The sequence below is a fragment of the Eublepharis macularius genome, chromosome 5 (assembly GCF_028583425.1).
Source record: "Eublepharis macularius isolate TG4126 chromosome 5, MPM_Emac_v1.0, whole genome shotgun sequence".
Lineage (NCBI taxonomy): Eukaryota > Metazoa > Chordata > Lepidosauria > Squamata > Eublepharidae > Eublepharis > Eublepharis macularius.
In genome coordinates, this window is record NC_072794.1 from 108008501 (window position 1) to 108035676 (window position 27176).

At 42.1% G+C, this 27176-nt stretch overlaps 1 protein-coding gene across 1 annotated transcript in view; it reads right to left on the reverse strand.

Moving 5' to 3' along the window:
* Positions 1–10746, reverse strand: part of GRM4 (glutamate metabotropic receptor 4) — a 377446-nt gene extending 366700 nt beyond the window's left edge. Inside the window, exon 1 of the mRNA XM_054980417.1 lies at positions 10216–10746. Coding sequence (XP_054836392.1) covers positions 10216–10746 — 531 coding nt within the window. The remainder of the gene's footprint in view (positions 1–10215) is intronic.
* Between the last annotated feature and the right edge of the window lie 16430 nt (positions 10747–27176).

Genomic DNA, 27176 nt, shown 5'->3' on the forward strand with positions numbered 1-27176 from the left:
GGCCTTGGGTAAGCCACTTCTCTCAGCCCCAGTTCCCCAGCTGTTTTGTGAGGATAATAATAGCACTGACTTTGTTCACCACTCTAAGTGAGGCCCTAATTTGTCTAGAAGAGCAGTATATAAGTGCAGTAATTATTATTTTCAGTGAGCCGTGTCTTCTCATGATGTGACCTAAGTACAATAGCCTTGGCTTAGTGACTTTAGCTTCCAGGAAGAATTAAGGCTTGATTTGATCTAAAAGTCACTTATTTGTATTTCTGGCAGTCCTTGATATCTGTAAAACTCTCCTCCAACACCACATTTCAAATGAATTAATCTTCTTGTCTGCTTTCTTCATTATTCAACATACTTATTCTACATTTTATAGAGAAAATTACCAAAGGGGAGGAGGGGGAAGGGAGGAACTGAGGACAGAATGAGGCTTGTAGGATTGCCAAGTTGTGATTTAATAATAATACCTGCTGCACAGGTGGATCAGGAGTAAGTCAGGAAGCAGAACTGTGGATGACACCTTGCAGTTGTGAGAAAATGGACAGGGCAGAGCTAAGTGGAGCATAGTATGGGGTTAATAAAAGAAAATATTTAAGTCTCCACCTAGTTAGGCATTTTAAATAAAATACATGATACTAAGAGCCAAACTCAACGAGATGAATTACACGAGGTCATGTGAGTGTTTAGAATCATGTCTGTTCCTACCTGCCCGTGTCCATTTTATCCCTGATGAACACGTGTCCTGTAGCCCTAGTCCGTGTAACATGTCGGGTAACTGGTGCAGTCACAGTTGCGAGTGTCCATAGTCATAATCAGCGAGTCACCATTGCAGAGCATTGATTTTGAGTGACTTCCGCTTCCCTCTCCCCTCTTTTTGCCCTTAGATCCAGCTTATACTCAAACTGTTTTGCTTTTAATCTGGCAAGTTTTAAATTCTCCCATTTTCTAGTTGATGATGATGCCTCCCTATTCCTCCTTCCTGCACCCTCCTTCCCTCTTAACTTCCTTCTCATCCTCCTCTTCATACAGCGTCTTTGGTCAAGATAAGGAGAAGGTGGGAAGAAAGATCATGGCAATACAATTAAGCATCTGAGCAAGGCACCTCCAATCTCCATTATTCCCTGTGGAAAAAACTAGGGGAGCTATCTAGGGGGGTAAGTGTGTCCTTTTGCTAGCAAAATCCACCAAATTTGCAGGGAAGCTAGTCCTTTCTGTCCCCTAAAGACCCCCCAAGTTTCAAGGAGAACCAACCCCTGGAAAGGCATGATCCATGGGTTTCCCCAGTTCCTGTCAGTGTTTCTTCACAGTAGGAAAAAAAGGTGGTGGCTGATGGCATCTTTTTTGAGGGGCTCTAAAATGACCTCCCCAAAGTCCCAAATCCTCCAAATTAGCAGGAGACCTACTCCTCACTGTCCTCTAAAGGCCCCTCAAGTTTCAGGGAGATTGAACCCCCGGGGAAAGTATGATTGAGGGGTTTCCCCAGTTCCTGTCATTTTCTCTTCACAATAGCAAAAAATGGGATAGCTGATGGCACCTTTTTTGAAGGATCCTAAAATGGCTCCCCAAGGTCCAATCTCCCTGAAACTTGGGGGGCCTTTAGAGGACAGTTAGCAGTTGGATCCCTGAAAATTTTGTAAATTTATTTTGCAAAATGCCACTCCCATGCCCCTGGATAGCCCCCATAGTTTTCCCCATAGATAATAATGGAGATTGAAGGTGACGGAGGACAAACAGGCAGGAAAGAGTTGATTCTAGCTGACAGCAAGAAACGCTGCTGTGGCTTCTGATGTGGGGATTGCCCACCCACCCCTTTGCATAGATGCCCCCCCTTCCTGGCAGGCCGAGCTGCAAGATCTCAGCAGAGGTGTGGAACCCTCGTTTTCACACACACACCAGCCAGGAAACCTGGAGGGTTTTTTCTCACTACGTCCAATTGAGTAAACAAGTCTCCCTCTCAGAAAAGCTGCAGAGGAAGGTTTGAGCATGTGCGAAGAGAAGGCGCATCATGGGATACCATATCTCATCTGGGAGGAAAGGGGAAGAAACACATGCCAATCCGAGCATGGGATTGAGTGCAGTGTAGCTGCATTGTGCGAGTGAACAGGAAAGCAACAAGAAAACACGTATAAGTGCATTCACATGTCATACGCATGTAATTCATCTCGTGTCGTTTGGTTCTAAACCCAGCACTAAACCAGGGGGGAGGTAGAATGCCTGATGACTGTCAGCCTTGTGGCTCGCTGTGACTTCCCTCACCTGGGATTTAACACAAAAATTTAATGGAATGAGAATACGTAGTGCATAGTGATGGGGAATTAGTGATAGTATGAATTATCTTGATGTTAGTCTCCAGCGACTCTTCCTTACCCTTAACAATCTTTTCTAGTTTCTTCTTGGCTGCTCTTCCAAGTCTCAAGCTCCTGGTTTCTCCCCCTTGGTTGATGACTTAGCCAAGTAATAGAACATTTTTAGTAATTTCAATTTCTTCATTATCAGTCTTAAAATTGTGCAATTCCGCAATAGTTATCACTTTTGTATTCTTGATGTTCACCTGTAATCCTGTTTTGGCACTTTCTCGTTTAATCTTCATCAGTAGTCATTTCAGGTCTTCACTATTTTCTAGCAGTAATCTGGATATCAAAAATTATTAATGTTCTTTCCACCAATTATTGCTGTACCTTCATCTACATCCAATCCAGTTTTCCTTATGATAGCTATAGATAGCAGAATGGACTTCCCTTTTGATGTGGCTTCTTTATAGCCTCAGGCAGGCTCAGGAGGCCGTGCAAAAAGCAAAAAACTTGTGGCAGTATAACTATTATTGTTCCTTATCCTACTTAGGAGGATGGTTGACATATTTTTTTGTGTAAACATGAATAAAGGGAGGGGGACTGAGGATTCATCCACTGACCCTACCCCTCTGCAGACCCAGGCTATGATCATGGAGCTTGGGCACACATTGACTGTTTCCATATCTCTGCATATGCACCTACAATTTGGACATGCACAGGCTCTGAGCCATTCCCCTTTCCAAATGTTCATGCCTAGATAGATACATGCATGAACATTCCTAGGGATTTTTTGCATTTCTCCAACCTCTAACACTCTTATTTTCCTCCACGGATAGAGATGGGAACCCATTCATTGAAGGGCAGCTCAATCCTAAGACCCAAGGCAGTGTTGTCACTTGTGCATCGATGTAAATGGGGCGCCATGCCACGGCTCCCTAATTATTTTTGCAGGAGAGTCCTGCTGCCACTCAACCATGGCAAGGTGAGGCGCAGCCACCACCAGGAACACCCACTCACCATTCCCCTGACAACCCCACTCACACCAGCCAATGGCCACACCACTCCCCTGACTGGCAGGCAAGGGGCAAGCAGCAATGCAGCCAATGGGGAGGCCCCAATCCCCACTGCCGCCAACAGCCCCCCCCCATTGGAGAGCAGGCATCCCTGCCAGGGAGGGCGACAGAGGTGACAGTGAAGGTCCAGATCGAACACCCACCCTCTCGCCCATCCATCCCCCATTTCTGATAAGGGCCAAGCCAGTGGCCACAGCTCAGTGCACCTGCAAATCCCTGCCGCTGCTGCTACCATGAAAAACAGGTTCCCCCTCCCTGAAAAGTGGGACCAGAAAGCCTGCAGTATTTGGGAGCAGCCCCCAGGATCTGGAGAGGCAGGGGGGGCTGTACTATGAGTGTCAGGAATGCCCATTGGAAACAATGTGAGAGGCCAGAAGGGAGTGCAAAGCGCCCATGGACTTGCGGCAGCGCCATTCGAACAATCACTGCATCACAATGATGCAAGAATGTGGGTTGGACCTTGAGACCTATGCCCCAGTCCAGGGGTGACACCCCCCCACCCCCCGTGGACTAACAGCTCACAGGAGCAGAGAAACTGCTCCAGGGGCAGCCATTCACCCCCTCCCAAGTCCATCCCTGCTTCTGCAATCAGCAAAATGGAGGATGATCCATCCTCCTGAAGGAGGAGATCCAAAGATGTCACTCCACATCCCCCACCTCCCTGCAGTAACTTCTGCCTTCCCCTCTGCCTGGCTTATCAGAGGCCAACAGTTCAGTCTGTCAGAGAATGAACATCCTCAGTGGAGCCTTCCCCCGTCCCCCGCCCTGCCAGACATTCATGGGCCACACGTCAATTCCCACCCCACTGCCTGAACTTACATTGAGGGGAGGGAAGGGGGCAGGGAAGCTGGACAGGGCACCAGTTGACACCTGCTCCTCTTGGCCCCATCAATCCCCATCCCACCCCATCAATCCTAGCCCCAAGCCAGGAAAAATTTGCGGGGATGTGTGAGAAGACATCCTGATGGGGAGTTAGGGGCAGCAGTAGCTACTGTCAATGTCAGGGGAGCAAGCCAACAGACAGCAGTTTCTTGTTTTTCAACACGTTTTATTAAACTGGAAAGGGTGCAGAGGTTCTCTGGAAGTATTGCCTGCCAATGTGGCCAAGCCGCGGGCTGCCTTGGTAAACTGCTCCCTGGGCAGGACCTGAATGGTACTTGCGGAGGCTTAAGGGAGGGGGGGCTCAGACAGCCATGGCCTTTGGTCTCCCAGACAAGTGGCAATCTGCCTTCAAGGGAAACAGACACGTGAAGCAAGTGATCCAAGCCAGTGCGTGGCCAAGGTGAAGCCCAATCTGCAATGTCTGGGAAGTTGTCCATTGGTTAAGAGCTGTGGCGGTGGCTCCACAGGTGCAGCTTGCAACAACATGATGCATGACCCTCTGGTGAGACAGCACTCCGCCTTGGGAAGATTTTATCCCATGAGAGAGAAATTCAAGTGGCTGAGCACACTGCAGCAACAGGGTGTTACGAACACCCAGTCAACCCAACCACTGGCTGCACTTCCTTCTCTGCCAGGAGGAGCCCCAGCTGAGGGAGTCTGAACAGAGCTCCCACATGGGTAGCCCCCTCCCATTGGCTGTGTCAAGAGTAGTTTTCTGGGCAACTGACTCTGGGGCAGGCAGGGGCTGCTGCCACCGCCCCCTCCCCCACTGAGCCTCACCTGAACAGGCTGGCGGTCAGACAAGTTCACGTGAGGGGGCATCTGGCACAAATCAGTGAGCCGGGTTGGCCGCTGCCCCAGCTCCTTCTTACCTGTCAGCACTCCCTCACTTCTTACCAAGCTGGAACTCCAGAGTCAGATAATCTGCAAGGAGACTTGGGTGGTTATTGTTAGTCAAACATTCTGGACTTTGCCCTTCTTCCCTTGAGCGAGTGCAAAGTTCTCTCAGTTTTCCTGCTAAGTCCTCCCAGTGTATTCAGGGCCCACAACCATGAGTACCAACTCTCCCACCTCATGCACAAAGTCCCCGCAGCAGAAGGCTGATGGGCAGTGCCTCCGGCCATGTGCTCTCCTACCTGAGGTCATGAGCAGCATAACCAGAGGTATTGTAAGGTGTGTGGGCAGGTGATTGGGTGCGGGGAGGGGGGCTCGTCTATCCCAGAAGTGCACATGGATTGACCCCATGGTAGTTCCCATCCTATGTTCCTTTGGGCTGCAGGGGTGGGGCTGGGTGCTGGGAGAGCGGCCCGAGTTTTCCCGTTCAATGGGCGCCTATGGGCTACGCCTTCATTTTTCGTGGTGTAACATTCTGCCACTGCAGGAGGTATTCCCAGGCCTAAAGTGGCTTTGAATGCAGACTAACTTGCAGCCTGCCCCCCAGCCCACCCCCTGTAGTGCCGGTGCGGGACCTTGCACCACACTTACACCTCTGCCCAGCCACCAAGCGTGCCCACCAGTGGCAACCCATCTGCAATAGTGCACCTCGGGCAGGCGCTGGTGACGGGGGAATTACATCCACGTTAGTGCCATTTTACACCCATGCAAGGCTTATTTCTCTCCATATGTGCTTTCCACCCTGCTGCTTAGGATTGCACCATTAATTACTATGTTTCTCAACACTTCTTTCTAATATTTCCTTGCCAGTTTGTAGGAAAAATTGACAAACTGGTGAAAAGTGAAGCAAGTTGCCCCACAGTCCTACAACTGAGCTATGGCCAGTGATTAGGTAGGCCCTGGAGCTGAGCTGCCAAAGAGAACAGCCTGCAACACAGGGAGCAAGAGCAGTTTGCTTCCCAGACTAGGGCAGGTTCTGATCAGTTTCCCGTACCAAACACCCTGGAAGCTATCTGTGTTTTGTGCAAGTAAATGAGAGAATAAAAAGACTGGGAATATCTATTCTGCCAGGGTCACTGGCCCATAGCTGATCCCAAGCAATGACTCACATCCTGCAATAACATATGCCACGCAACATATGCTGTGTGGCATATGTTGCCTGCACAACATATGCCACAAGAAATGTCTTGGTCTTCAAAGGATCACAGAAATCTTTTCCAGGTCTGCAACTTTGACTTCTAGAGTCTACCAAAGTATCTAGTATTTTGTGCCTCGCTTTCACATAAAAATTAAGGCCATGAGCAAAAATCCATTTCTTAATTTCTTTGAATGAAATTCTAAGAATACATCAATATGAATTAAAATGGCTTATATAGAATTGTCATTTAGCAAGAGAATTGTAGTCTGCCACATAAAAATGTATTGAGATTTATCGTAACCAAGAAATATAGTTGAAGAGAAGCATCAGTTTTCTGAATGCACTTAGAACCATTGAACCCTGCTCAGTCATTTTACTCATCACAGAAATGTATCCCTTCTGGAGTAGAAAGTGGAAGCTTCACGATAAGAGTCTTTGGGAACACTGCTAAATGTTTGACAGTACTGCATCATTGTTGCTGACATGTGCAAAGATATCATAACTGGAAGCTAGCTCGTGGTACAATAGAGAAGCAGATACCTACTGCATGGTGGACAGAGCTATCTTTGGGTATCAGCTTTCCTATGGAACCATTAACTGCATGTGTGAAGGTACAGTATCTGTGTTGTTGACATATGTTGTTGACATATGTCACCACTTCGGGGGGGGGGTGTCCACCACCACACCTGCATACACGGAAAAGACAAGCCTTGCTCGTATGCAGAGGAAAAAAGCTTACAGATAAGAAATGTGGCTGCTCTCTTTTCTCCCCCAACTCCTCCCTCAGTTCTTTTAGCAATAGTTAGATAGCATAGTCATTTTAAGTCTTATAGGCGCATTATGCCAGACTCTGAATACACCCCTAAATGCTGCTATCATGCAGGAAGTTCACAATTCTTTGTGTTCATACATTGTATTGTTGTACAGCTCCATCAATCCATCTGGGTTATCAGGAAGAGAAGGGTTTCATAACCAGAATTAAAGGGGACAAACCAATCTAAAAGTCTGCACATACCACATATCCAGATTAAGTAGTCTTATTTGCATTTGTATGGGTAACTCTAGTACATAGATAACTCCAATAATAAATGGCTTTTATTTACCTTACTCTTGGGTCACCATTTTTTCTCTTGATTTCCTTAGTCTCTTTTCTTTTGTGCCACTGTTTGTATTTTTCTGTGGGCTCCATTCCACCATTTACCAGTTGCAGATTCCCTTTAACTGTTGACCGTGTGCCCACTACCTTCTTTTCAGGACCCTTTTTGATTTTTCTTGGAAAAGCCGAGTCCTCCCCATCAGAGTTCCAGTAGAAGACATCTCACCACACTACCCACTTCAGGATGTATTGTATGGTTTTCTTTACCACACCCCCTAAAAGACTTATACCTCACTGTCCCCACTAAATTAAACAATCTGGTGTACAGCAGTCCAAGATCTATGTTTGTGATATGGACTGTGTGCAAGTGAATATTCCACTGTTTGTGTAGATGTTTTGTTGTGTTCTTCATAGGTCATGCTCTAGTTTCAACTCTGCCGTCCATCTACCAGCTTGTAGTGAAACCTCATTCCAGTACTTAATTGTTTTGGTCTAGCTTTGCAACTGTTTAAGTTATTGGAAGTAGGAAGGCTAGGGCCTCTGTGTGTTGTTCTGTAACATTTGTAGTATGTTTTTCTGGCATGTGTTTTTATTGTTCTACCATCGTTAATCTACTTAGTAGTAGTAAAGCCTCTTTATGAACCTTAAGTGTCGCATCTTGTGAGAAAGTATAACCTGATCTATTAATGAGAAAGTGTGCTGTCTGAGCAACTTGATTGAGGACAGGGATGAGAAAGTATTCTTGCTGACTTGAATGTGGCCGAAGGAATGTGAACTATGTGTGCCTTCACTGTAACAATGTTTATATAAGCTGCCTGCAAAGTTCCTCAAAGGACTCTATAAAGATTCATGGTTCTCTTTCCTAAGTTAGAGCTAGTCAGTCTTTGCTACTCTCAACAATAGTTTTAAATAAAACACGGAGTGTTCATAAATTCTTGCTTGAAAGTCTTCTTTAACATTTGTTAATTCTCCATTGTGATGGTTTTTGTTTGGTTAATACCCCACAGTGTTAGTCAAGTCACTGGGAGGCAGTGAGTCCAGGGCAGTGAGTCCTCTCTTCCACCCCACTCCTGCTGTCACTTACCAAAAGCAAGAATAGCACCCTTCACGGAACCCCGGTATATATGGCAAAATATTCCCACTTGTATGTTAACCTTGTAATTGCCACTCTGCACTCTAAGACATGGTCAGAGTACTGTCATTAGCGAAGGGGCTGCAGACAAGTGTAACCATTTGGGTAACAGATGTGCCTGAGAGAAAATCAGGCTTTCAAACAATTTGGACTGAGATTTCACCAAATCTCTCAGAAGTGAAGATTCGTTGCTCCTTCACAATGAACAAGATTCTAGTCAAACCTGAAAACTGTTGAAGAGCAGCTGGTAGTGTAATGGAGATGCCACGAGAAATTAAGCAGGCAGCCCCAGTATAGAAGAACCACATAGCTGCAAGCTGGGATTTCATAATGATATTAGAGCTTTGATCAGCAAACAGCCCTCCAAGCCAACTAGAGTAAAATGTCTGAAGAAGGGAGCACAGACTCTTGAAAGCTTACTTTCTGAAAAGCTTGTTGGTCTCTATGGTGCCAATGGATTCAAATCCTGCTGTTCTAGGGTAAAATGTACACGAATTCCTTTTTAAGGAGATGGTGTGAAAGACTAGGCACTGATTTTGAAAATCCATATCCATACTATGCAATGTAGCATTGTAGCTCATTGTCTTTAATCTGAAATCTTTGAAGAGCTACATCATGCAACTGAGGTTATAATTCTGAAATCATTGCTTTAAATGAGTTTTAAAGTGATTTGTGGCACTTTTATAATATATCCCACACCAGAAAGACTGATCTTACTTCTCTGACATTCTAGTTACATAGTTTTTTCTAACCAACTTTACTGTAGCATAAGCTTTCGAGAATCACAGTTCTCTTCATCAGAAGATAACTGATTCTCAAAAGCTTATGCTACAGTAAAGTTGGTTAGTTTTAAAGGTGCTACTGGTCTCTTCGATTTTGCTACTACAGACTAACATGGCTAACTCCTCTGGATCTATAGTTTTTTCTGCATAAAGAATGCATGCACCCTATCGATAACAGAGTATTTTTAACAAAATAGCATAAAAGTTTACCACTGTCCCCTAGGCACTGGAAACAATAGTCTGCCACCAGTTACAGCTGAGGAATTAGGAAGGCAAAGTAGAATTTTACTGAAATTGTAACTGCAGGGTAAATTAGATCAGAGGCCCTTCCCTTGCATGCCCCTAGAGCTAACTGCATCCTCCAGGGCTGGAAATTACCATGTGCATTTTAAAAAGGGCCTTCCCTCTCAAGCTGGTTTAATAAATGCATTTGTGAAGCAAATCTATTATTTTTCCCCACCCCCTCACCCTCCCACTGCAGCTTCTGGGTCACAAGCTGCATGAACATTCACTTCAGCTGTAAACTGAACTGTATAATTCTCCCCCGCCCTTCTCTACATGGGGAACACCCTCCCCACAATATCTAATGATATCAGAACCAAGTGGGGAACACACACACACACAAAAACCCTGCTCAAAATATCATCGTTGTAATGGAAAGGAAGGGTCAGATCCCACCCCCTCTAAGAGAGAAAGGGAACTGTATAAACACCCACTGAGACACACAGTTCCCCTCCTCTTTTCCCACCAGGAAGCAAGAACTTAGTCTGTATAATTATTGTTAAAACTACTTCATTTTTTTCTCCCAATTTAAGTCACTGAAATTCATTTCAGCATCTACAGCAAGAAGGAAGAGATCGAACTACAAATCATCCTGCACAGCTGAAGCATAAGAGGATCTGAAGTAGACAAAAGAAAGGGCAATAAAAGCCTTACCTTGAAGAGGCGCAAGATATTGGCCACCATAATGGAGACTGAGCTGCCAGAGGCTCCAATCACGCCAACCACACGTTCTGGCTTGGTGATGATAGGTGGCCCACCATTGATGCAGCGCACCTCAGTACTGTCCTTCTCAATAAGGGCCTGGACAAAGGTGAGTGACTGCTCCAAGGCATGAGTATCTCGAGAGCAGGTGTCCAGGATGCGGGCCCCCAAAGTGATATTTGGGAGCAAGTCTGGATCATTATTGATTCTGTCCAGAGCAAAAAGCATGGCCTCTAGTCGATGAATCCCCTTCTCTTTCTTCAGCTCTCCACAGGCCTTGCCCTCAGATCCTCTCCCATGGACAGGGAAGAGGCCTCCTAGGGTGATATCCCCATCAAGGCGGATTGAGTTCATGTGAGGGTGTCCTTGACCTTTGGGTTTGGCTGAGCAGGCTGGCTGATACCACCAGCCACAGCAGATACTCAGCAGCAGACAGAAAGAGAGTTGCTCCATGCACAAAGATCCCCTGTTCTTCCCAGTCATTGCCAAAGACACCTTGAGACTATACCCTAGCAGCCTAAAGACCCATGGAAATCAAGGACTCTTCACCCAGCTCCTTAGCCTTCCTGAATTGGAAACTAGCTCCACATTGAAAACTCACCAAGGAAAAGAAGAAACATCAAAGGGCTAAGATGGTGAAAACCAATCAGTGGCTTTCTGAAGGGGATAAACCATGCTTCTCTTCCCCTTTCAATTTCACTGTGCCATCAAAATTCCCATTCCACTCCAATATCCATTTCAAGGCAGGTGGTAAAGGAGGGAGTGTCTGCCGAGTCTTTTACACTGTCCTTTTTGCAGCCTTCTGGAAGATTGTAGTAGTGCAGTTAGAGAAAGGCTCTGGGCTTTGCATAACTTTATGAGAAGGAGAAGAGCAGAGAGGCAAAAACAAAATCTCCTTTGTTCTTTTCTCCACAATCCTTGAAAGTAAAAGAGAAAAAGAAGGGGAAAATCAAATGGAAGCATTTAAAAAGACATTCATTATTCAGATGTTTTATCAGGGAACTTGAAAGAATGGTATAAATGCACAAAAGGTTGCAGGATTCACTTTATCAGAGTTTCATTGCTGTTGTTTTGTTATGCTTTAAGAAACACAATATTTGTTCAAAAGCAACACATGAGGAAAATGTCTGAAGACTTTATCTCATTCATGGATTTCAGTGGGGTTCATACAAGTGGGAATTTGCTGTGCTTGTAACACAACAGATCTATGAAAACCAACCTACCATTTTGTTTGGAGGAGAAAGGATGATCATATTTTTATCCTATAAATGTGTGATAACCAGATGAAAAAGTCAAGAGGATATGGAAAACATTTGCCTGCTTTGTTGATTTCAGAAAGCTGCTTCTCCATCTGGCAACCAGAAGTGAACTTCAAAATTACCACTCAGTGAAATTGCAGGAAAATACACAGCCTCATCAAATCAATACACATATCTATTAGAGGCAGAATAAGAACAAAGAGGAAACTGGTAAATAAGTAATACTCCTTTGGGGTCTTACTTGGCACCAAGGAGATTAGGCATTGCTCATCTTCAAAACAGTTAAATCCAATTGCCAATGGGTGAGAGATACAGGTGGGTAATGAAATCTAGTAGCCCCTTGGGCTATGGGGTTCTGAGGGCCTGTTTGGAGGAAGAATGGTAAATAGCTGCTTGCAAAAATACAAGAGCAGAAGAAAGTGTCACTTCTACTTATCGCTTCATATGCCATTAGAATATAAGAGGTGCCCTGCTAGGTCAGACCACTGGTTCATCAAGTCCTGCATCCTGTCTCACACAGAAGCCAACTGGTTACCCTGGAGGGACAGCAAGCAGGACTTACAGTGAACTCCTAAGCAGAGTTATTCCAATCTAAGCCCATTGGGCTTAGACTGGAGTAACTCTGTTTAGGATTTCACTGATAGAGGCCAAGGTATCACCTGATGCTGTTTTCTAGCACTGGTCTTCAAAGGCTTCAAGCCTCTGGAACAGAAATTCTCTTCAGTCATCATTGTTAATAACCAACCACTGATGATTCTGTCTTCCATGAATCCATCTAATCCCATTAAAGACATTTATAATAATAACAACAACAACATTTGATTTATACACTATCCTCCAGGACAACTTAACACCCACTCAGAGCAGTTTACAAAGTTGTTACTATTATCCTCACAACAATTACCCTGTGAGGTGGGTGGGGCTGAGAGAGCTCCTAGAAGCTGTGACTGTCCCAAGGTCACCCAGCTGGCTTCAAGCAGAGGAGTGGGGAATCAAACCTGAATCTCCAGATTAGAGTCCCGCTGCTCTTTAACCACTACACCAAACTGGCTCTAATGCTAGAAGCCATCAGCATTTTCACTGGCAGTAAACTATACATCTACTCATCAAGGCAAGAAGTCCTGCATTTTGTCTGTCCTGGATCTATTGTCCATCAGTTTCACTGTCCCTGAGTTCTAATATTATAGAGAAGAAGAGAAAAGTTCTTCTTATCACTTTCTCCACCCCATGCATAATATCAAAAACCAGTACCATCTTTATTCTAAACTGAAAAGCTCCAGATTCTTTACCTTTTCCTTACAGAAAAGATGGTGTAGTGGGTAAGAGCAGCAGGACTCTAATCTGGAGAACCTGGTTTGATTCCCCACTCCTCCACTTGAAGCCAACTGGGTGACCTTGGGTCAGTTACAGCTCTCCGGAGCTCTGTCAGCCCCACCTACCTCACAGGGTGATTGTTGTGGAGATAAAACTGCTGTGAGTGGGCATTAAATTGTCCTGAAGGACGGTATATAAATCAAATGTTGTTATAACTTTCTTTTCTTTTGCACTTTTTCCAGTTCTGCAGTGTCTTTGTTGAGCTATGGAGTACAGAACGATACATGACATTTCAGAAATAAGCTGTACTTTAGTATATACAAGAGTATTATAATATTGGCCATTTTATTTTCAGTTCCTTTCCTAATAATATAGCATGGAGTTTGCCTTATTCACAGTCGCTGCACTTTAAGTCAACACTTTTGTCAAATTATCTTCTACAGCTCCAAAATCTCTTTCCTTCTCAGTTTCAGCCAGTTCACATTCCTTCAGTACCTGCTCCAAAGGTAGGACTTTTTTGCCCCACTTACTTAGGTTGAACTTCCAAAACACCTAATATTGGTGTTGTCCCTCCCCATTATCTAGCTGCTTAGCACTCAACTAGGTTAAAAATCAAATTTTTGAAGCAACTACCCAAAGTTCACAGCCTTCTCCCACTAAACTCAAACACCAGCTACATATATATAGCATCTAATAAACACTACTGAAAATACAGAATTTGACTGAACTGCTACAACTGTATAGAAACACAAGAATAGGTGGGGGGGCATGTTCAGCAGAGTTTTTTAAGCAGATCACTGAGGAATAGGTTAGCCATTTAAACTCATGACAGATTTTACTCCTCAAGCTCTTCCAGGTTAGGTGAAGTTGTCCTCAGGTTAACGATTAGGCCTAAAATTTAAAATTACACTACAGGAGTCTAAAGGCCAGAAAATAGGTGGTGAGGATTATGGATCTCTCTTCATTTTAAAGGTTAAATTACAAATATGCATGGCCTTGATTCAGGTAAGTATACACTAGAAAGAGAGAGGGAGTTTAACTCTTCAACCAATATACAGTTTTGTTAATCAGAACTGCCACCAAAAGCATTGCTGCCTAACTGGTACTACAAGAAGGCTTTGCTATAGATGGTAGTTTTACAGAACTGTTAGTCCATGAGTGTGGTTGTGAGGTGGAAAAAGGATCTTTCTTGCTTTAACAAAATATAATTTATTTATGAGTACATAAGCTTGATGGCTGCAGAATAGTTTCAGAATAGTTCTTAAGTTTGGTGGTTTGAAAAGTAATTATATTTTCTTAAAAAGACTCAGTCACGCTCAGAGACTCAGTCACACAGTCTAAATTTCCACACAGATCTCCACTAGCAGAAGAAACTCTCTTCTCATGCACACAGACATAGATTCACTCAGGCCTTTCTACACAGCTTGCCTGACCAGGACTGTAGTAAAATGGATAGTAAACAGTTAACTGGAACCTTATTATATGGTGGAGGGAAACTGCATCCCACTAGACCAGCGATGGCGAACCTATGGCAAACGTGCCACAGCTGGCACGCAGAGCCCTCTCTGTGGGCATGCGAGCCTAGTCGCCGATCGCTAGGTCCAGGGCTCATTTGAAGGGGGAATGCCTACAACGGCGTTCCAGTAGCTCTGAGCAGAGATCACATGGGTTTTGGCCCTGCCCACGATTCCTTTTCCTCAAGGCTGACTCCCTGCTGCCCGTCTCTTCAGCAGCAGGAAGTGGAGGCAGCCCCAAGGCTGCTGGGGCTGGCTTTCTAAAGAAGAGTAAGCTGCTTTGATTTAACTTGCTTTACTTTCAGTCGTGGCTCTTGAGAGAGAGAGAGAGAGAGAGAGAGCTTGCAAGCAGGGCTGCTGGTCTAAAGAAGGGCAAACTGCTTTGATTTAACTTGCTTTACTTTCAGTCGTGGCTCTTGAGTGAGAGAGAGAGAGAGCTTGCAAGCTTCTGGTCTAAAGAAGGGCAAACTGCTTTGATTTAACTTGCTTTACTTTCAGTCGTGGCTCTTGAATGAGTGAGAGAGAGGGGGGAGAGAGTGCTTGCAAGCAGGGCTGCTGGTCTAAAGAAGGGCAAACTGCTTTGATTTAACTTGCTTTACTTTCAGTCGTGGCTCTTGAGCGAGTGAGAGAGAGAAAGTGCTTGCAAGCAGGGCTGCTGGTCTAAAGAAGGGCAAACTGCTTTGTTTTAACTTGCTATACTTTCATTCATGGCGAGTGAGTGAGTGAGTGAGCGAGCGAGAGAGAGAGAGAGAGAGAGAGAGAGAGAGAGAGAGAGAGATGTTAATTAGTTGGGACAACTGTATGAGTTGTTTTTTCTTAACTAAAACCTCAGTATTCAGATTTAATTGCAGTGCTGGCACTTTGAAATAAATAGGTTGGTTTTGTGTTGCAGTTTGGGCACTCCTCCTCAAAAAGGTTCGCCATCACTGCACTAGACTGTTCTCTTACTTACTTTCATTTTCTGAGTTCAGTCCATTGTTGGCTGAAATAAAGCAGAGTGTTAAATTCAGCAGCTCCATGAACACAGAAATTTATTGCATTACTCAGAGTGGAAATAAGAAAAAAAAGAAAAGAAAAGCATAATAAAACAGAGTTGTATGACATATTTGTTAAACTTCATCTTTGTGATTTATGGAGGTCCACTAATCAAACTGCAAAGGATTATACTTATTTTTCTTATAGATTTTCAGTTTACACTAGAATAGATTATTTGTTAGGGTCTTCGTCCATTGTACATAAAATCACTACATCGGAAATTGGGATAAAATTATTCGGTTTCATTTTCCTGGCCATGTTGGACGCTCCTCTCCGCAGGTCCGGGAGGAAACGTCTGAACAGCCTGATCGGGCGGTTGACCTGCAAGGGTTAACCCCCAGGACTCCCAGTGAGGGGGTCAGGGTCCGGAGCACGGCGGAAAGAACCCCCTGAAAGCAATGCAGGGGGTAAACTGCCTGTTTGCTCCAACAGAGGCCGGCAGACTTGCGCAGCACATCGCATGCCGCCAGGCCATGGAGAACGGCAATAAGCAGATTTAAGGTGAAAACCTGTAAGTAAGCGAATCCCTTCTGATTTCTAAGCGTATGCAAAGGATTGGTGGGAGTTGAAGCTAAGAAGGCGTGGATTTCTTCCCCTCCACGGAGTTTCAGAACTTAGCTGGCGCCCCCCCCCCCCAAGATGGCAACGAAAAAGCAGAGCCCAGCAATGAGTAAATCGGTGATGGCGATGTTACAGGGGAAGGGGAAAACCCTGGAAGAGATGGTCAGACGAGTGGTCTTTGAAGCTATGCAGCCCTTTGTAGCGAAGTTAAATGAAATGGGGCAAAAGGTTGATTCAGTGGAAAGTGAAGTGAAAACCATTAAAGAAACAGCGTCTGGAGCAGAGCAGTCTGCAGGCGAAAACGTAGTACTCATGAAAGCAACAAGTAAAGAAGTGAAGCTCTTGGAGAATCAAATAATAGGATTACAAGTGGACCGTGCCCAAACGGTACTGCATCTTCAGAATGTAAAAGAGGAGCAAAGTGAAAATTTAAAAGATTTGGTGTCGGAACTTTTGGCGTCATTCGCTAAGGCAACTAAAGAAGAGTTAAAAAGCGATATTCTGGAAGTCCGTCAGACATCTTCAAAATATGCAATGAAGCGTCAGCTGCCTCGCGAGATTATTATTGACTTTTCATTCAAGAAGACACCATCTTATATAATTCGTATAATGTGGACTTGGACTATCTGGGCAATAAGGTTAAGATATTGAAGGATGTTCCATTTTTGGCTCGTAAAAGAAGATTTAAATATAAAAGACTTGCAGCTTTCCTGAGGAAATGTGAAGTAAAATACAAATGGTTGTTTCCGGAAGGCATCTGGTTCAGATACAAGGATCAAACCTACAAGATAACATCGGAAGTACAGCTGAGGGACTTTTTGTTTAACCATCAGGAGTTTCAGCAAGAAGAAAGTCCAAAGTCTGAAGGGGAGAGTGGCGGGGGAGGGAACGAGCGCAGCTATTGTGGCTGCGCAGAGAGAACTGAGACCAAGACGCGGGGGGGGGGGGAGAAGACCTGATCCTGAATGTAGTCTGTATTTTATAAGATCTACCAATCTGATAGCATATTAGAAAGTTAACTTTAAAGAAAAAATGCAGTATGAAGGGAATACAAGACATGTAGATGTAGTGTGTGTTTTCTGTTTATATGTTGCTCTTCCCTTTTCCCCAGTCCCCTTTTTTTCTTTATATTTCTGTAGTTTTTTGTAGTTTTCTATGTTAGAAATTTAAAAAAAAAAAGGAAATTGGGATAAAATGATGGACAGACTGCTCCCCGGTTATATGTGCATTAAATATGGTAGATAGAGTGAAAACACTAACCAATTGGCAATTTATAAATCTTTTTTGTTGAAAAAGAGGTTAAAAAGGAACTTGCAAAGGCAATTGAAGTGTATTATAGAGATAATGATAATGGTGAGGTATCCCTGATAATTTCATGGGAAACACTCAAAGCTACACTTCAGGATCAACTGACTTCCTTATTCTCTCATTTGAGAAAAGAAAAAAATGAAAAGGTTAAGATTTTATCAAAGGAAATTCATCAATTGGAAATAAAACATAAAAATACTTGTAGCAAGAAAATTTACAAAAAACTTTGTGCCACATGTTAAATCTTGGATTCTTTAGAAACCTCTAAGATTCAGAAGGGTTTGATTTATATAAAACAAAGATATTGGGTGCACTCTGCCAAAAACCTTAAATTAGTGGCATGGCAGGTAAAGAAAAAAATTAGCAAGATGCATTTACAAACTAAAAGATCCTGCAGGAAAAACCCATAATGATTCTGCCACTATAGCTCAAAAATGTTGTAATTTTACAAACAATTATATAAAGGATCCTCGGTACAAGAAAAAAGCATTGAAGAATTTTTTCAGAAACATAATTTAATTTTAAAAATTTCAAATACTCATAGAAATGTTTTAGATTGTCTGATTTCGAATGAGGAAATATTAACAATGATTTTTAAAAACTCTGAATTCTACTTCAGGTCCAGATGGGTTTCCAAATGAGCATTTGATATGGAGATGGATCCTTTAACTAAATTACTTAATCACGTCATGGACACAGGAGGCCTCCCTCGAACATAGACAGAGGCACATATTGTGGTGATCCTGGAAAAAGGAAAGGATGCTACCCTCCCAGAATCATATTGACCAATCTCTTTGACAAACTCTGATATGAAAATATTTACTACAGTTTTGACAAACAGATTGAACACTTTGATCTCAGAATACATAGACAAAGATCAATCAGAATTTATTCCCCAGAGAGAATTTACAGATAATGTTCGACATACTATAAACATTGTACAACATTGTAACTCAAATAATCAACAAGCTGTGCTTCTCTCCTTAGATATAAGGAAGGCATTCGATTGTATAGAAAAGAATTATCTGCAGAGTCTTAGAGCTGATGGACTTTGGACCTTGGTTTCGACAAGCTATTTTGGCCATATATGCAAACCCAGTGGCAAAATTAAAGATTAATGGGGTCTTGACAGATCATTTTGTCTTGGAAAGAGGGACCAGACAAGGGTGATCCCCTGTTCCCGCCCAGAAAACTGGAGTCCCTGTGACATTTCAGAGACAGATGCCCGCTGTAACTTGATGCCCCCTTCCAGGCCACCAGTTAGGGAAGCTTCTGAAGAAACCGACCTTTCTAGACTCTGGGATAATGACACAGCAGAAACACATGGAGGGAAACTCCACCCCCTAGACTGTTCTCTTACTTGCATTTTTTTAATTCAGTTCACTGTTGGTTGAAATAAGGCAGAGTGAGTATACTCATCTCTGTGAGTATGGAGATGTATTGCCTCACCACTGTGCAATCACAAAATAGATGGATTTAATCTCTCAGATATACACAGACTGACCCAGGCGCACACACAGTTTGCCTCCTTTAGCCAGCATAAAACTTCTTTCAGGCTTCCACACAGTTTGCCTGACTCAACTAGAATAAATATTTTCTTTCAGAAGCACACAGATACAGACTCTCTAAGGCTCCACACAGTTTGTGTTTTGATCACAATGAATACTTTTTCTCGGCACACTCTCAAAACTGCAGTTTGCTCTACCATTTAGGGTACAGCTACTGGCCAATCAGATCAGACTCTTTTCACCCATCTAGCCCCCATCCTTCTTTCCTCAGAGGCCTACATTTAAATTCATAGCAACAATTATCAAATAACCTCACCTTAGCAAGCAGAAAAAATCCAAATTAAGTACATCATTGCAAGAACCAAGACCCCAGTGCTGCCACTGGTACTTTAAAAGGGAGGAAAGACTGGTTTTGAAAACCACCTGGCTTTTTCCCCTTTGAAGTACTAATAACAGCACAGGGAGGGTGGAATTTCAGTTAGTTAAACTGTGCATGAGTAAATATAAAATTGGGACTGTATACGCCTGTAATTTAAGTTTCAAAGACAAAAATCTATTATCTTCATAAACATCATGACTTCAGTTAAGCCAAAGATACCAGTTATACTTGTTTTAACCAAGAAGAAATAGCAATGATAGGTGATGAGTATCAAATCTTTCTCTTAGAACTGAGGCTGGAAAATATACTTTTTGTAGCTGTCAAACTGGAAATTAATCCATACATTTATTAGGCCCACCAAATTTCCTGACCACTACTTCATGAATGAAAACTGAGGACAAACTGCCTCATGGAGTTTCACCAGTTCTGTCCTCTCCTTTATCCCTCACTAATATGATTGTCCGCTGTCATTCTCTACAATTCTGTACCTTCCTCTTCCTGTAACAACTGAAGTCCTGTTCACTATTTAGAGTAAACAAATGTGCAATCCATGTACAATATACACGTGATTTTTCTTTATACATGCATTGACTTATATTCAGCACATATACAGCTTAACATATTATTTAAACCCCATGTTTAACTAAGTACTGATCTCTGCTTTCTTTTGTACAGTGAGCATGCATTGGCTCTTTCTTACAAATGGATGTACATGCGTTCACTGTAACCGACTAGAATGTTTGTACAACAGAATGATTAAGATGTTATTAAAATATGGAATCCACTGCCAGAGGATGTTGTGTTGGCCACAGGTGTAGACAGCTTTAAAATGAGATTAGTCAGATTTGTGGAAGATGAGTCTATCAGTGGCTGCTAGCCATAGTGACTAAAAGGAATCTCCACATTCAGTGGCAGTAAACCTCTGAACACCAGTGCCAGGAGAAAACTTCAGGGGAAGACCTCAGCCTCTCTGTCCTACTGTTGGCTCTCCATAGTAACTGATTGGCCGCTGTGTGTGACAGGATGCTAGACTAGAAGGACCACTGGTCTGATCCAGCAGGGTTGTTCTTATGTTCTTAAGAATGTCTGATACAGGCAGCTCAGACTCAATGCTTTGTGCCCTCCCTAACACATGTGGCCTTACAAGTCACTCCCAGCTCCTCAGCCCTGCTCATCCTATTTACTCTTCTATGCCCATCCTGCCTGGTTCCCCACAAATGTCCAGTATGACCATGGTCATGCCATTCTTTGTGTTTACTCTTCCTACTTAAATGGATAATACCAATTTTCTAAATTTAGTAACTCCCAATGTGCTCGAAGGGGACTTTAGATGGTTTATGAGGTCCTATTTAAGCACAGTGGGGGATGGCAGAGTACCAAAGTTTCCATAGCCCACACATAGGCATTTATCTTTGTAACATGATGACCCTCTAAAAAAATGTGACCCTCCCTTCATACAAAAACTGCACACAAAAATTCCAATAAAGGGCTAGAAACATAACAGGAAAAGAGCCAAGATTCAATGCTGACATGGTTTCCGCCCATAGGTAATCTCCCTTGATAGGAGGCTGTTATTAACAGTTGAGCACAGCTTTGTGGCCATAACCTTCAGGCCTTCCTCCTCAAGAAAACAAGAACCCCCCTGAAGCTGTTTGATTAAAATGTGCTGACACTTCTAATATACACCAGCATCTCAGAAAACAAGTGTCACTGGAAGTGTAAAACACAAGAAATACAATGACAAAACATTTTCTTTGTCTGCCTCAGTACCTCCAAGGTCTGACAGGCTTTCACCATATATTTTTTTTTTAAATTCCTGACAGAATAGGCCTCGCAGTTCTCTTTAGGAAGGAACTCCCTCAAGGAAATGCCACTACAGAGACTGTCTTGTCCCTCATAGTGACCAGGAGTGTTACCAGCAGCTGGGGGTATGAGGGGACACCATCAATAAAAGTATTAAGTCATTTCTGCGGGGGTGGGACCCAGAAGTGATGTCACACCTCTAGGAATTACTGGAAAATCTATGGTAATGCCATGGACTGATGATTCCTAGAGATGTGTGGTGTCAACTCCAGGTTTTCCTCAGAGGTAATGCAACACTGTTGCTTGAAAGTAATGGTTTTTTCCAGATGCTGGAGTGCTGGCAAGCAACAGGATGTGGAGATGGGAGATCTCAGCAGGCAAATAGTAAGCATTCAAGGGAAGGGCTCATTTGACCGCAGGATCTAACAAAAGATGTGTACTGTATGTTAATAATTAGGCATGCAAAAAGGGAACTTGATGAGTGATTGCTAAAGCATCAAGGCAAACAATAAACATTTATTTAAATATATCCAGGGCAAGAAATCAGCCAAAGAAGTAGTTGTCTATTTGAATGACCAAAGAATAAAGGACTGCTAAAGGACTGTAAAGCGTGGGCATGTACCCACACCACAGCCACAATTTTTAGGAAGGGAGTCAGAAGAACTGAGTCTGAGATTATGAGAAATAGTTTTAGACCTATTGGGGAAATTTAAAAAAGCATGTTTCCAGGTCCTTATGGCATACACCAGAGAGTTGTTAAGGAACTCAACCATGAGATTGTTTTTTTTAAAGAATTTTTATTGGATTAGAAACATATAATAACAATTATAATCACATTCTTTAATTTTTTCTAATTCTAACCCCCTCCCTTTCCCCCCCCCTTTTTATTGACTTCCAACAGTTTTCCAACCCCCTATCCACTTTCGCTCTACTCCTTCATATTTATTTTATTTGTTTATTATAATATACTTTCAGATTCTTCTAAGCACTATTTCCACTTCCTTTCACATATAAATTGTCATATAAATTGTCATATAAATAAAATCCTCTTAATCTATCTTCTTCATTAAAACTACTAATAATATTCATTTTGATAACCTGTGTTTTATCTTACTCCTTCTATTCTCTTCAATATGGGACAAACAATTTGCCCCCCTTTATACATCAATTCCAATACTTCTATACACATACTTATTATACACACTTATTGTCATTTGCTTAGGCTTCTGTTCTATATGTTGTTCTTTATCTATACATATACCATAAGTCTAACAATTAGACCTATCTTTGAATTTACGTATGTATGTATATATTCACTCTATGTTATACGGTTATCTTTCCAAAAAATATAGATTAGTTAATTTCTATCCCATTAATTCACATAGTATCAACGCTATTGCTACTTAATATAATGCTTAAAAATCATATAAAGTTGCTTAGAATTTTTCCATTAACTCTCCACCCCCTCGGTATAGTCACTTCTCTCCTCCTGTGTACCTCAATAATTTTCAAACTGCCACAGTTCTCCTCCCACCTCCCATTTTTTCACCAAATATTGTTTCAGCTTTCCCCAGTCCGTGTTAAACTGCCCTGGATCAAGGTCTCTCAGTTTTCTTGTCATTTTGTCCATCTCCGCCATGTACAGCAATTTGTAAATCCAGTCCTCAGTAGTTGGCACTTCTTGTACTATCCACTTCTGCGCATACAAAAGTCTGGCTGCTGCCGTCATATAGAATATCAATGTCCTATGTTGTGCTGGGATGTCTTCCATTCCCAAGTTCAGTAGCAGGAGTTCTGGGTTCTTGTTAACTTGAAATTGTAAAATCTCACTCATTACTCTTATTATTTCCCCCCAGTACTGCCTAGCTACCTCGCAAGTCCACCACATATGATACATTGATCCCTCATGTTTTTTACATTTCCAGCATTTATTAGACATATTCGAGTTCCCTAGCGCAATCTTCTTTGGCGTCAGATACCAACGGTAAATCATTTTGTAAATATTCTCTTTAATATTGGTACATGTCGTGATTTTCAATGTATGTTTCCACAAGTATTCCCACGCCTCCATTGTTATTTCTTTGTTAAAGTTTATAGCCCACTTCACCATTTGCACTTTGACTGTCTCATCTTCAGTATACCATTTTAACAACACTTTGTAGACCTTAGAAATTTCCTTTTGGTCTTCTTGTAAAATTACTTTCTCTAATTCTGAGTCTTCCATCCTTATCCCTCCCTTCGCACAGTCTGAGTAATAAAGATCTCTAACTTGTCTATATTGAAACCAGTCGTAGTTTGGAGACATCTCTTGTTGCGTTCTTATTCTTATTTTAAAGGATTCTATTTGAGTTATCTCCTTATACGTTAAACACTGTTGTTCATTATCGACCGTTCTTGGATCTATTACTTCATATGGAACCACCCAGGAGGGAATTCCTTCTTGTAGGTATTCTTTGTACTTCTTCCAAATTGTGAAGAGGCTTCTCCGAATATAGTGATGCAGGAACATAGAATCTGCTTTTACTTTATCATACCATAGGTATGCATGCCATCCAAATAATTTTTTGTATCCCTCTAAGGCCAGCAGTTTGCGATTTTTCAATGTGATCCAATCCTTCAACCATACCAGACAGATTGCATCTTAATAAAGTCTCAAGTTGGGCAGTTGCATTCCCCCTCTTTCTTTTGCATCCTGTAACACTTTCATTTTCACTCGAGGCTTCCTGCCTGCCCACACAAACTCTGATATTTTCCTCTGCCATTTATCAAATTGCTTGGAGTCCCTAATGATTGGTATCGTCTGTAACAGAAACATAACTCTTGGTAACACGTTCATCTTGATTACTGCAATTCTTCCCAACCATGACAAGTTCAGCCTATTCCATTTGATCAAATCATGCTCTATTTCAGTCCATAATTTCTCATAGTTATTCTTAAATAGATCTATATTTTTTGCAGTCAATTCAGTTCCCAAGTACTTCACCTTACTTGTTACCTCACAGTCTGTTATTTCCGTTAATAACTGTTGCTTTTGTTTAATCATATTCTTACATAAAATCTTTGATTTCTTTTTGTTTACATAGAAACCTGCCAAGTCTCCAAACTCTTTTATTTTTTCTATTACCTTAGGCATGTTTTCAATTGGATCTTCCACAATTAACATTATATCATCTGCAAACGCTCTGACCTTATAGGAAAAGTCTTTTATCTTTATACCACGGATTGCATTATCTTCTCTAATCTGCATCATCAAAATTTCAAGAACCAAAATAAACAACAATGGGGATAGCGGGCAACCTTGTCTTGTACCCTTTCCAATAATCAGTTTTTTAGTCAGCTCGTCATTCACCACAGTTGCTGCACTCTGGTCTCTATAAATTTCTCTCACTGCTCTTATGAACCTTTCCCCCATTTGTAGCTGTTCCATGGTGGCAAACATAAAGTCCCAGTTCAAATTGTCAAATGCTTTTTCAGCGTCTACAAAAGAGAAACCAACCTCCTTATCACATCGCCTGTCATAGTATTCTATAGCGTTTATGACTGTCCTTAGGTTGTCTCTGATTTGTCTATTTGGTAAAAAGCCTGCTTGTTCTTCTCCAATAACTTCGGCTAGCCACCCCTTTATTCTCTCCGCCAAGATCTTTGCGAAAATCTTGTAGTCATTATTAAGTAAAGAGATAGGTCTGTAGTTTTTAACATTGGTCAAGTCCTGTCCTTCTTTGGGGATCAATGATATATTTGCTTCACTCCAGGTATCTGGGATCCTTTGGTCCCTCATAACACCATTGATCACCTCTTTTAAAAGCGGTACCAGTTCATTGGCCATTGCCTTGTAAAACTTAGCTGTGAGTCCATCAGGCCCTGGCGCTTTTCCCAAGTTTGTTGACTGTATTGCCTTCCTTATCTCTTCTTCTGTTACTTCACTGTTTAGTTTAACTCTCCACTCCTCGGACATTACTGGCAGCTTCATTTTCTCCAGATATGCGGCTATCGCATCTTTATTCACTTCTTTCTTATCATACAATTTAGCGTAAAATTTATAAAAGGCTCTGCTAATAGCGACCTGTTCCAGGTGTACTTTATTGTCATCACATATTTTCTTTATTATCTTTTTCTCCTTTCTTTTCTTCAATTGCCATGCCAAAAATTTCCCAGGTTTGTTCGCCCCTTCAAACGACTTTTGATTCAGTCTTTTCAGATTCCATTCCAATTCTTTATTATTCATGGCCGTCAACTGCTCCTGAAGGATTTTAATGTCCTGATATATTTTCTTTTTCCCTGGTCTTTTCTTCAACGGGATTTCTTTGGCTTTTATTTTTTCCATAATCTCCTGTCTCTTCTCCTCTTTTTTCCTTCGGAGTCTTCCATTTAAGTCCATTAATACACCTCTGATTACTGCCTTGTACGTGTCCCATACCTTGTTGGTTGGTACTTCTTGATTCATGTTGTACTGTATGAAGAATTTAGTCTCCCTTCTCAACATTTCCATATTTTCTCCCTCTTGCAACAAATCCTCATTTATTCTCCATCCTTTTCTCTTAGTTCTTTTTCCAAATTTCCACATAATTGGGTTATGATCTGAGCCTACCATAGGCATTATTTCTACTTCCTTAGTCCAAAGTACTAAGTCCTTTGAGGCCCAGATCATATCAATACGCGATAAGGTAGAGTGTCTTGCGGAGAAAAAGGTATATTGTCTGATTGTGGGATTCTGCGTTCTCCACACATCTTCCAACGCTTCCTGTTGCATTAATCCAAAAAAAGTCTTTGGTAATAATCCTCTTTTCTTTTGTGTAGTGGCTGATTTCTTGTCTTGTTCCAAATTCGTAACTCCATTGAAGTCTCCTGCAAGTATTATCTGATCATATGAAAGTTCATCTAGTTGCTTCTTTAAATCCTCAAAAAAGCACTCTTTAGCTCCATTAGGCGCATATATTCCAATCACCAACACTTTCTTTAAGTTCCAAATGCATTCCACTGCTATAAATCTGGCTTCCCCATCTCTAATTATCACCTTTGGTTGCAGCTCTTCTTTTATATATAGTACCACTCCCCTTTTTTTCTTTTTTGAGGCCGCTACAAATTCAATGCCTAATTTACTTACTTTAAGGTATTTTACATCCTGATTTCTAATATGAGTCTCTTGTAAGCAAACTATATCACATTTCTGTTTTAATAGCCAGTGGAAAATACTTTTTCGCTTATTAGGTGAGTTAAGTCCATTTACATTCCACGATAAAACTTTGCACTCCATATTCAAAGCCTTGTTGTTGGTAAGTCTTTTTCATTGTCCATCATGAACCTTTCCATTTCCAATTCAGATCTGATGCGCTTTCTTACCCCTCCAAATTCAAAAGATATCCCTTCCGGTAATTCCCATCTGTATCTTACTTTCATGTCTTTCAAAGTCTGGACTAACACTTTGTATTTTTTCCGGTCCAAGAGCACCGATCTGGGTAACTCCTTCATGATGATAATTGTCTTGCCATCAACTATCAATGGATCTTGAAATTGCTTAGTCACTATCATTTCCCTTACATTCCTTGTTGTAAATTGCACTATCACATCCCTTGGTACCTTTCTCTGGGTCGCAAATCTGGAATTTATTCGGTACACCACATCTAGGAAAGCCACAACCTCCTCCTCCTCCTTTTCCAGGTATTCAGCTAACACTTCAGTCACCTGTTCTTGTGCTGTCTTTCCTTCTACTTCCAACAAACCTCGAAACCTCAGCTGCTTTTCCATATATTTACTCTCCGCAACTGCCATTCTTCCCCTCATTACTCTCATGTCCGTTCGCTGCGTCTCTGTAAGGTTGTCCATCACCTTCTCCACATCGTTAACTTTTTGCTGCGCTGCCTGCAGGTCGGTTTGTATCGTCTCCATTCCCTTTTTTACTTCTGCCAGCTCATTTTTAACTGTCTCTTTGACATCTTTGACTTCTTTCACCAACTCCAATTTTGTTTCTTTAAGCTCCTTTAGCATTTCACAAAATTTTTTGTCCAAGTTCTCTATGGCTGCTTGCCACTCTTTCTTCGACATCGTGGGGCTTGATTTACCTCGCTCCCACGAGTCTGCACGTTTTCTTAGCTCCGTGGCGTCCAAATTGGTAGTCCTTTTAATTAATTTAAAAGTCCCGGTCCTTTAAATGAACAAAAATCGCTTCAAAAATCCAAAATGTCGGGCGTCTTTTCTCTATGGTTTCTCTGTACCCTTTTGTAATCCAAGATGT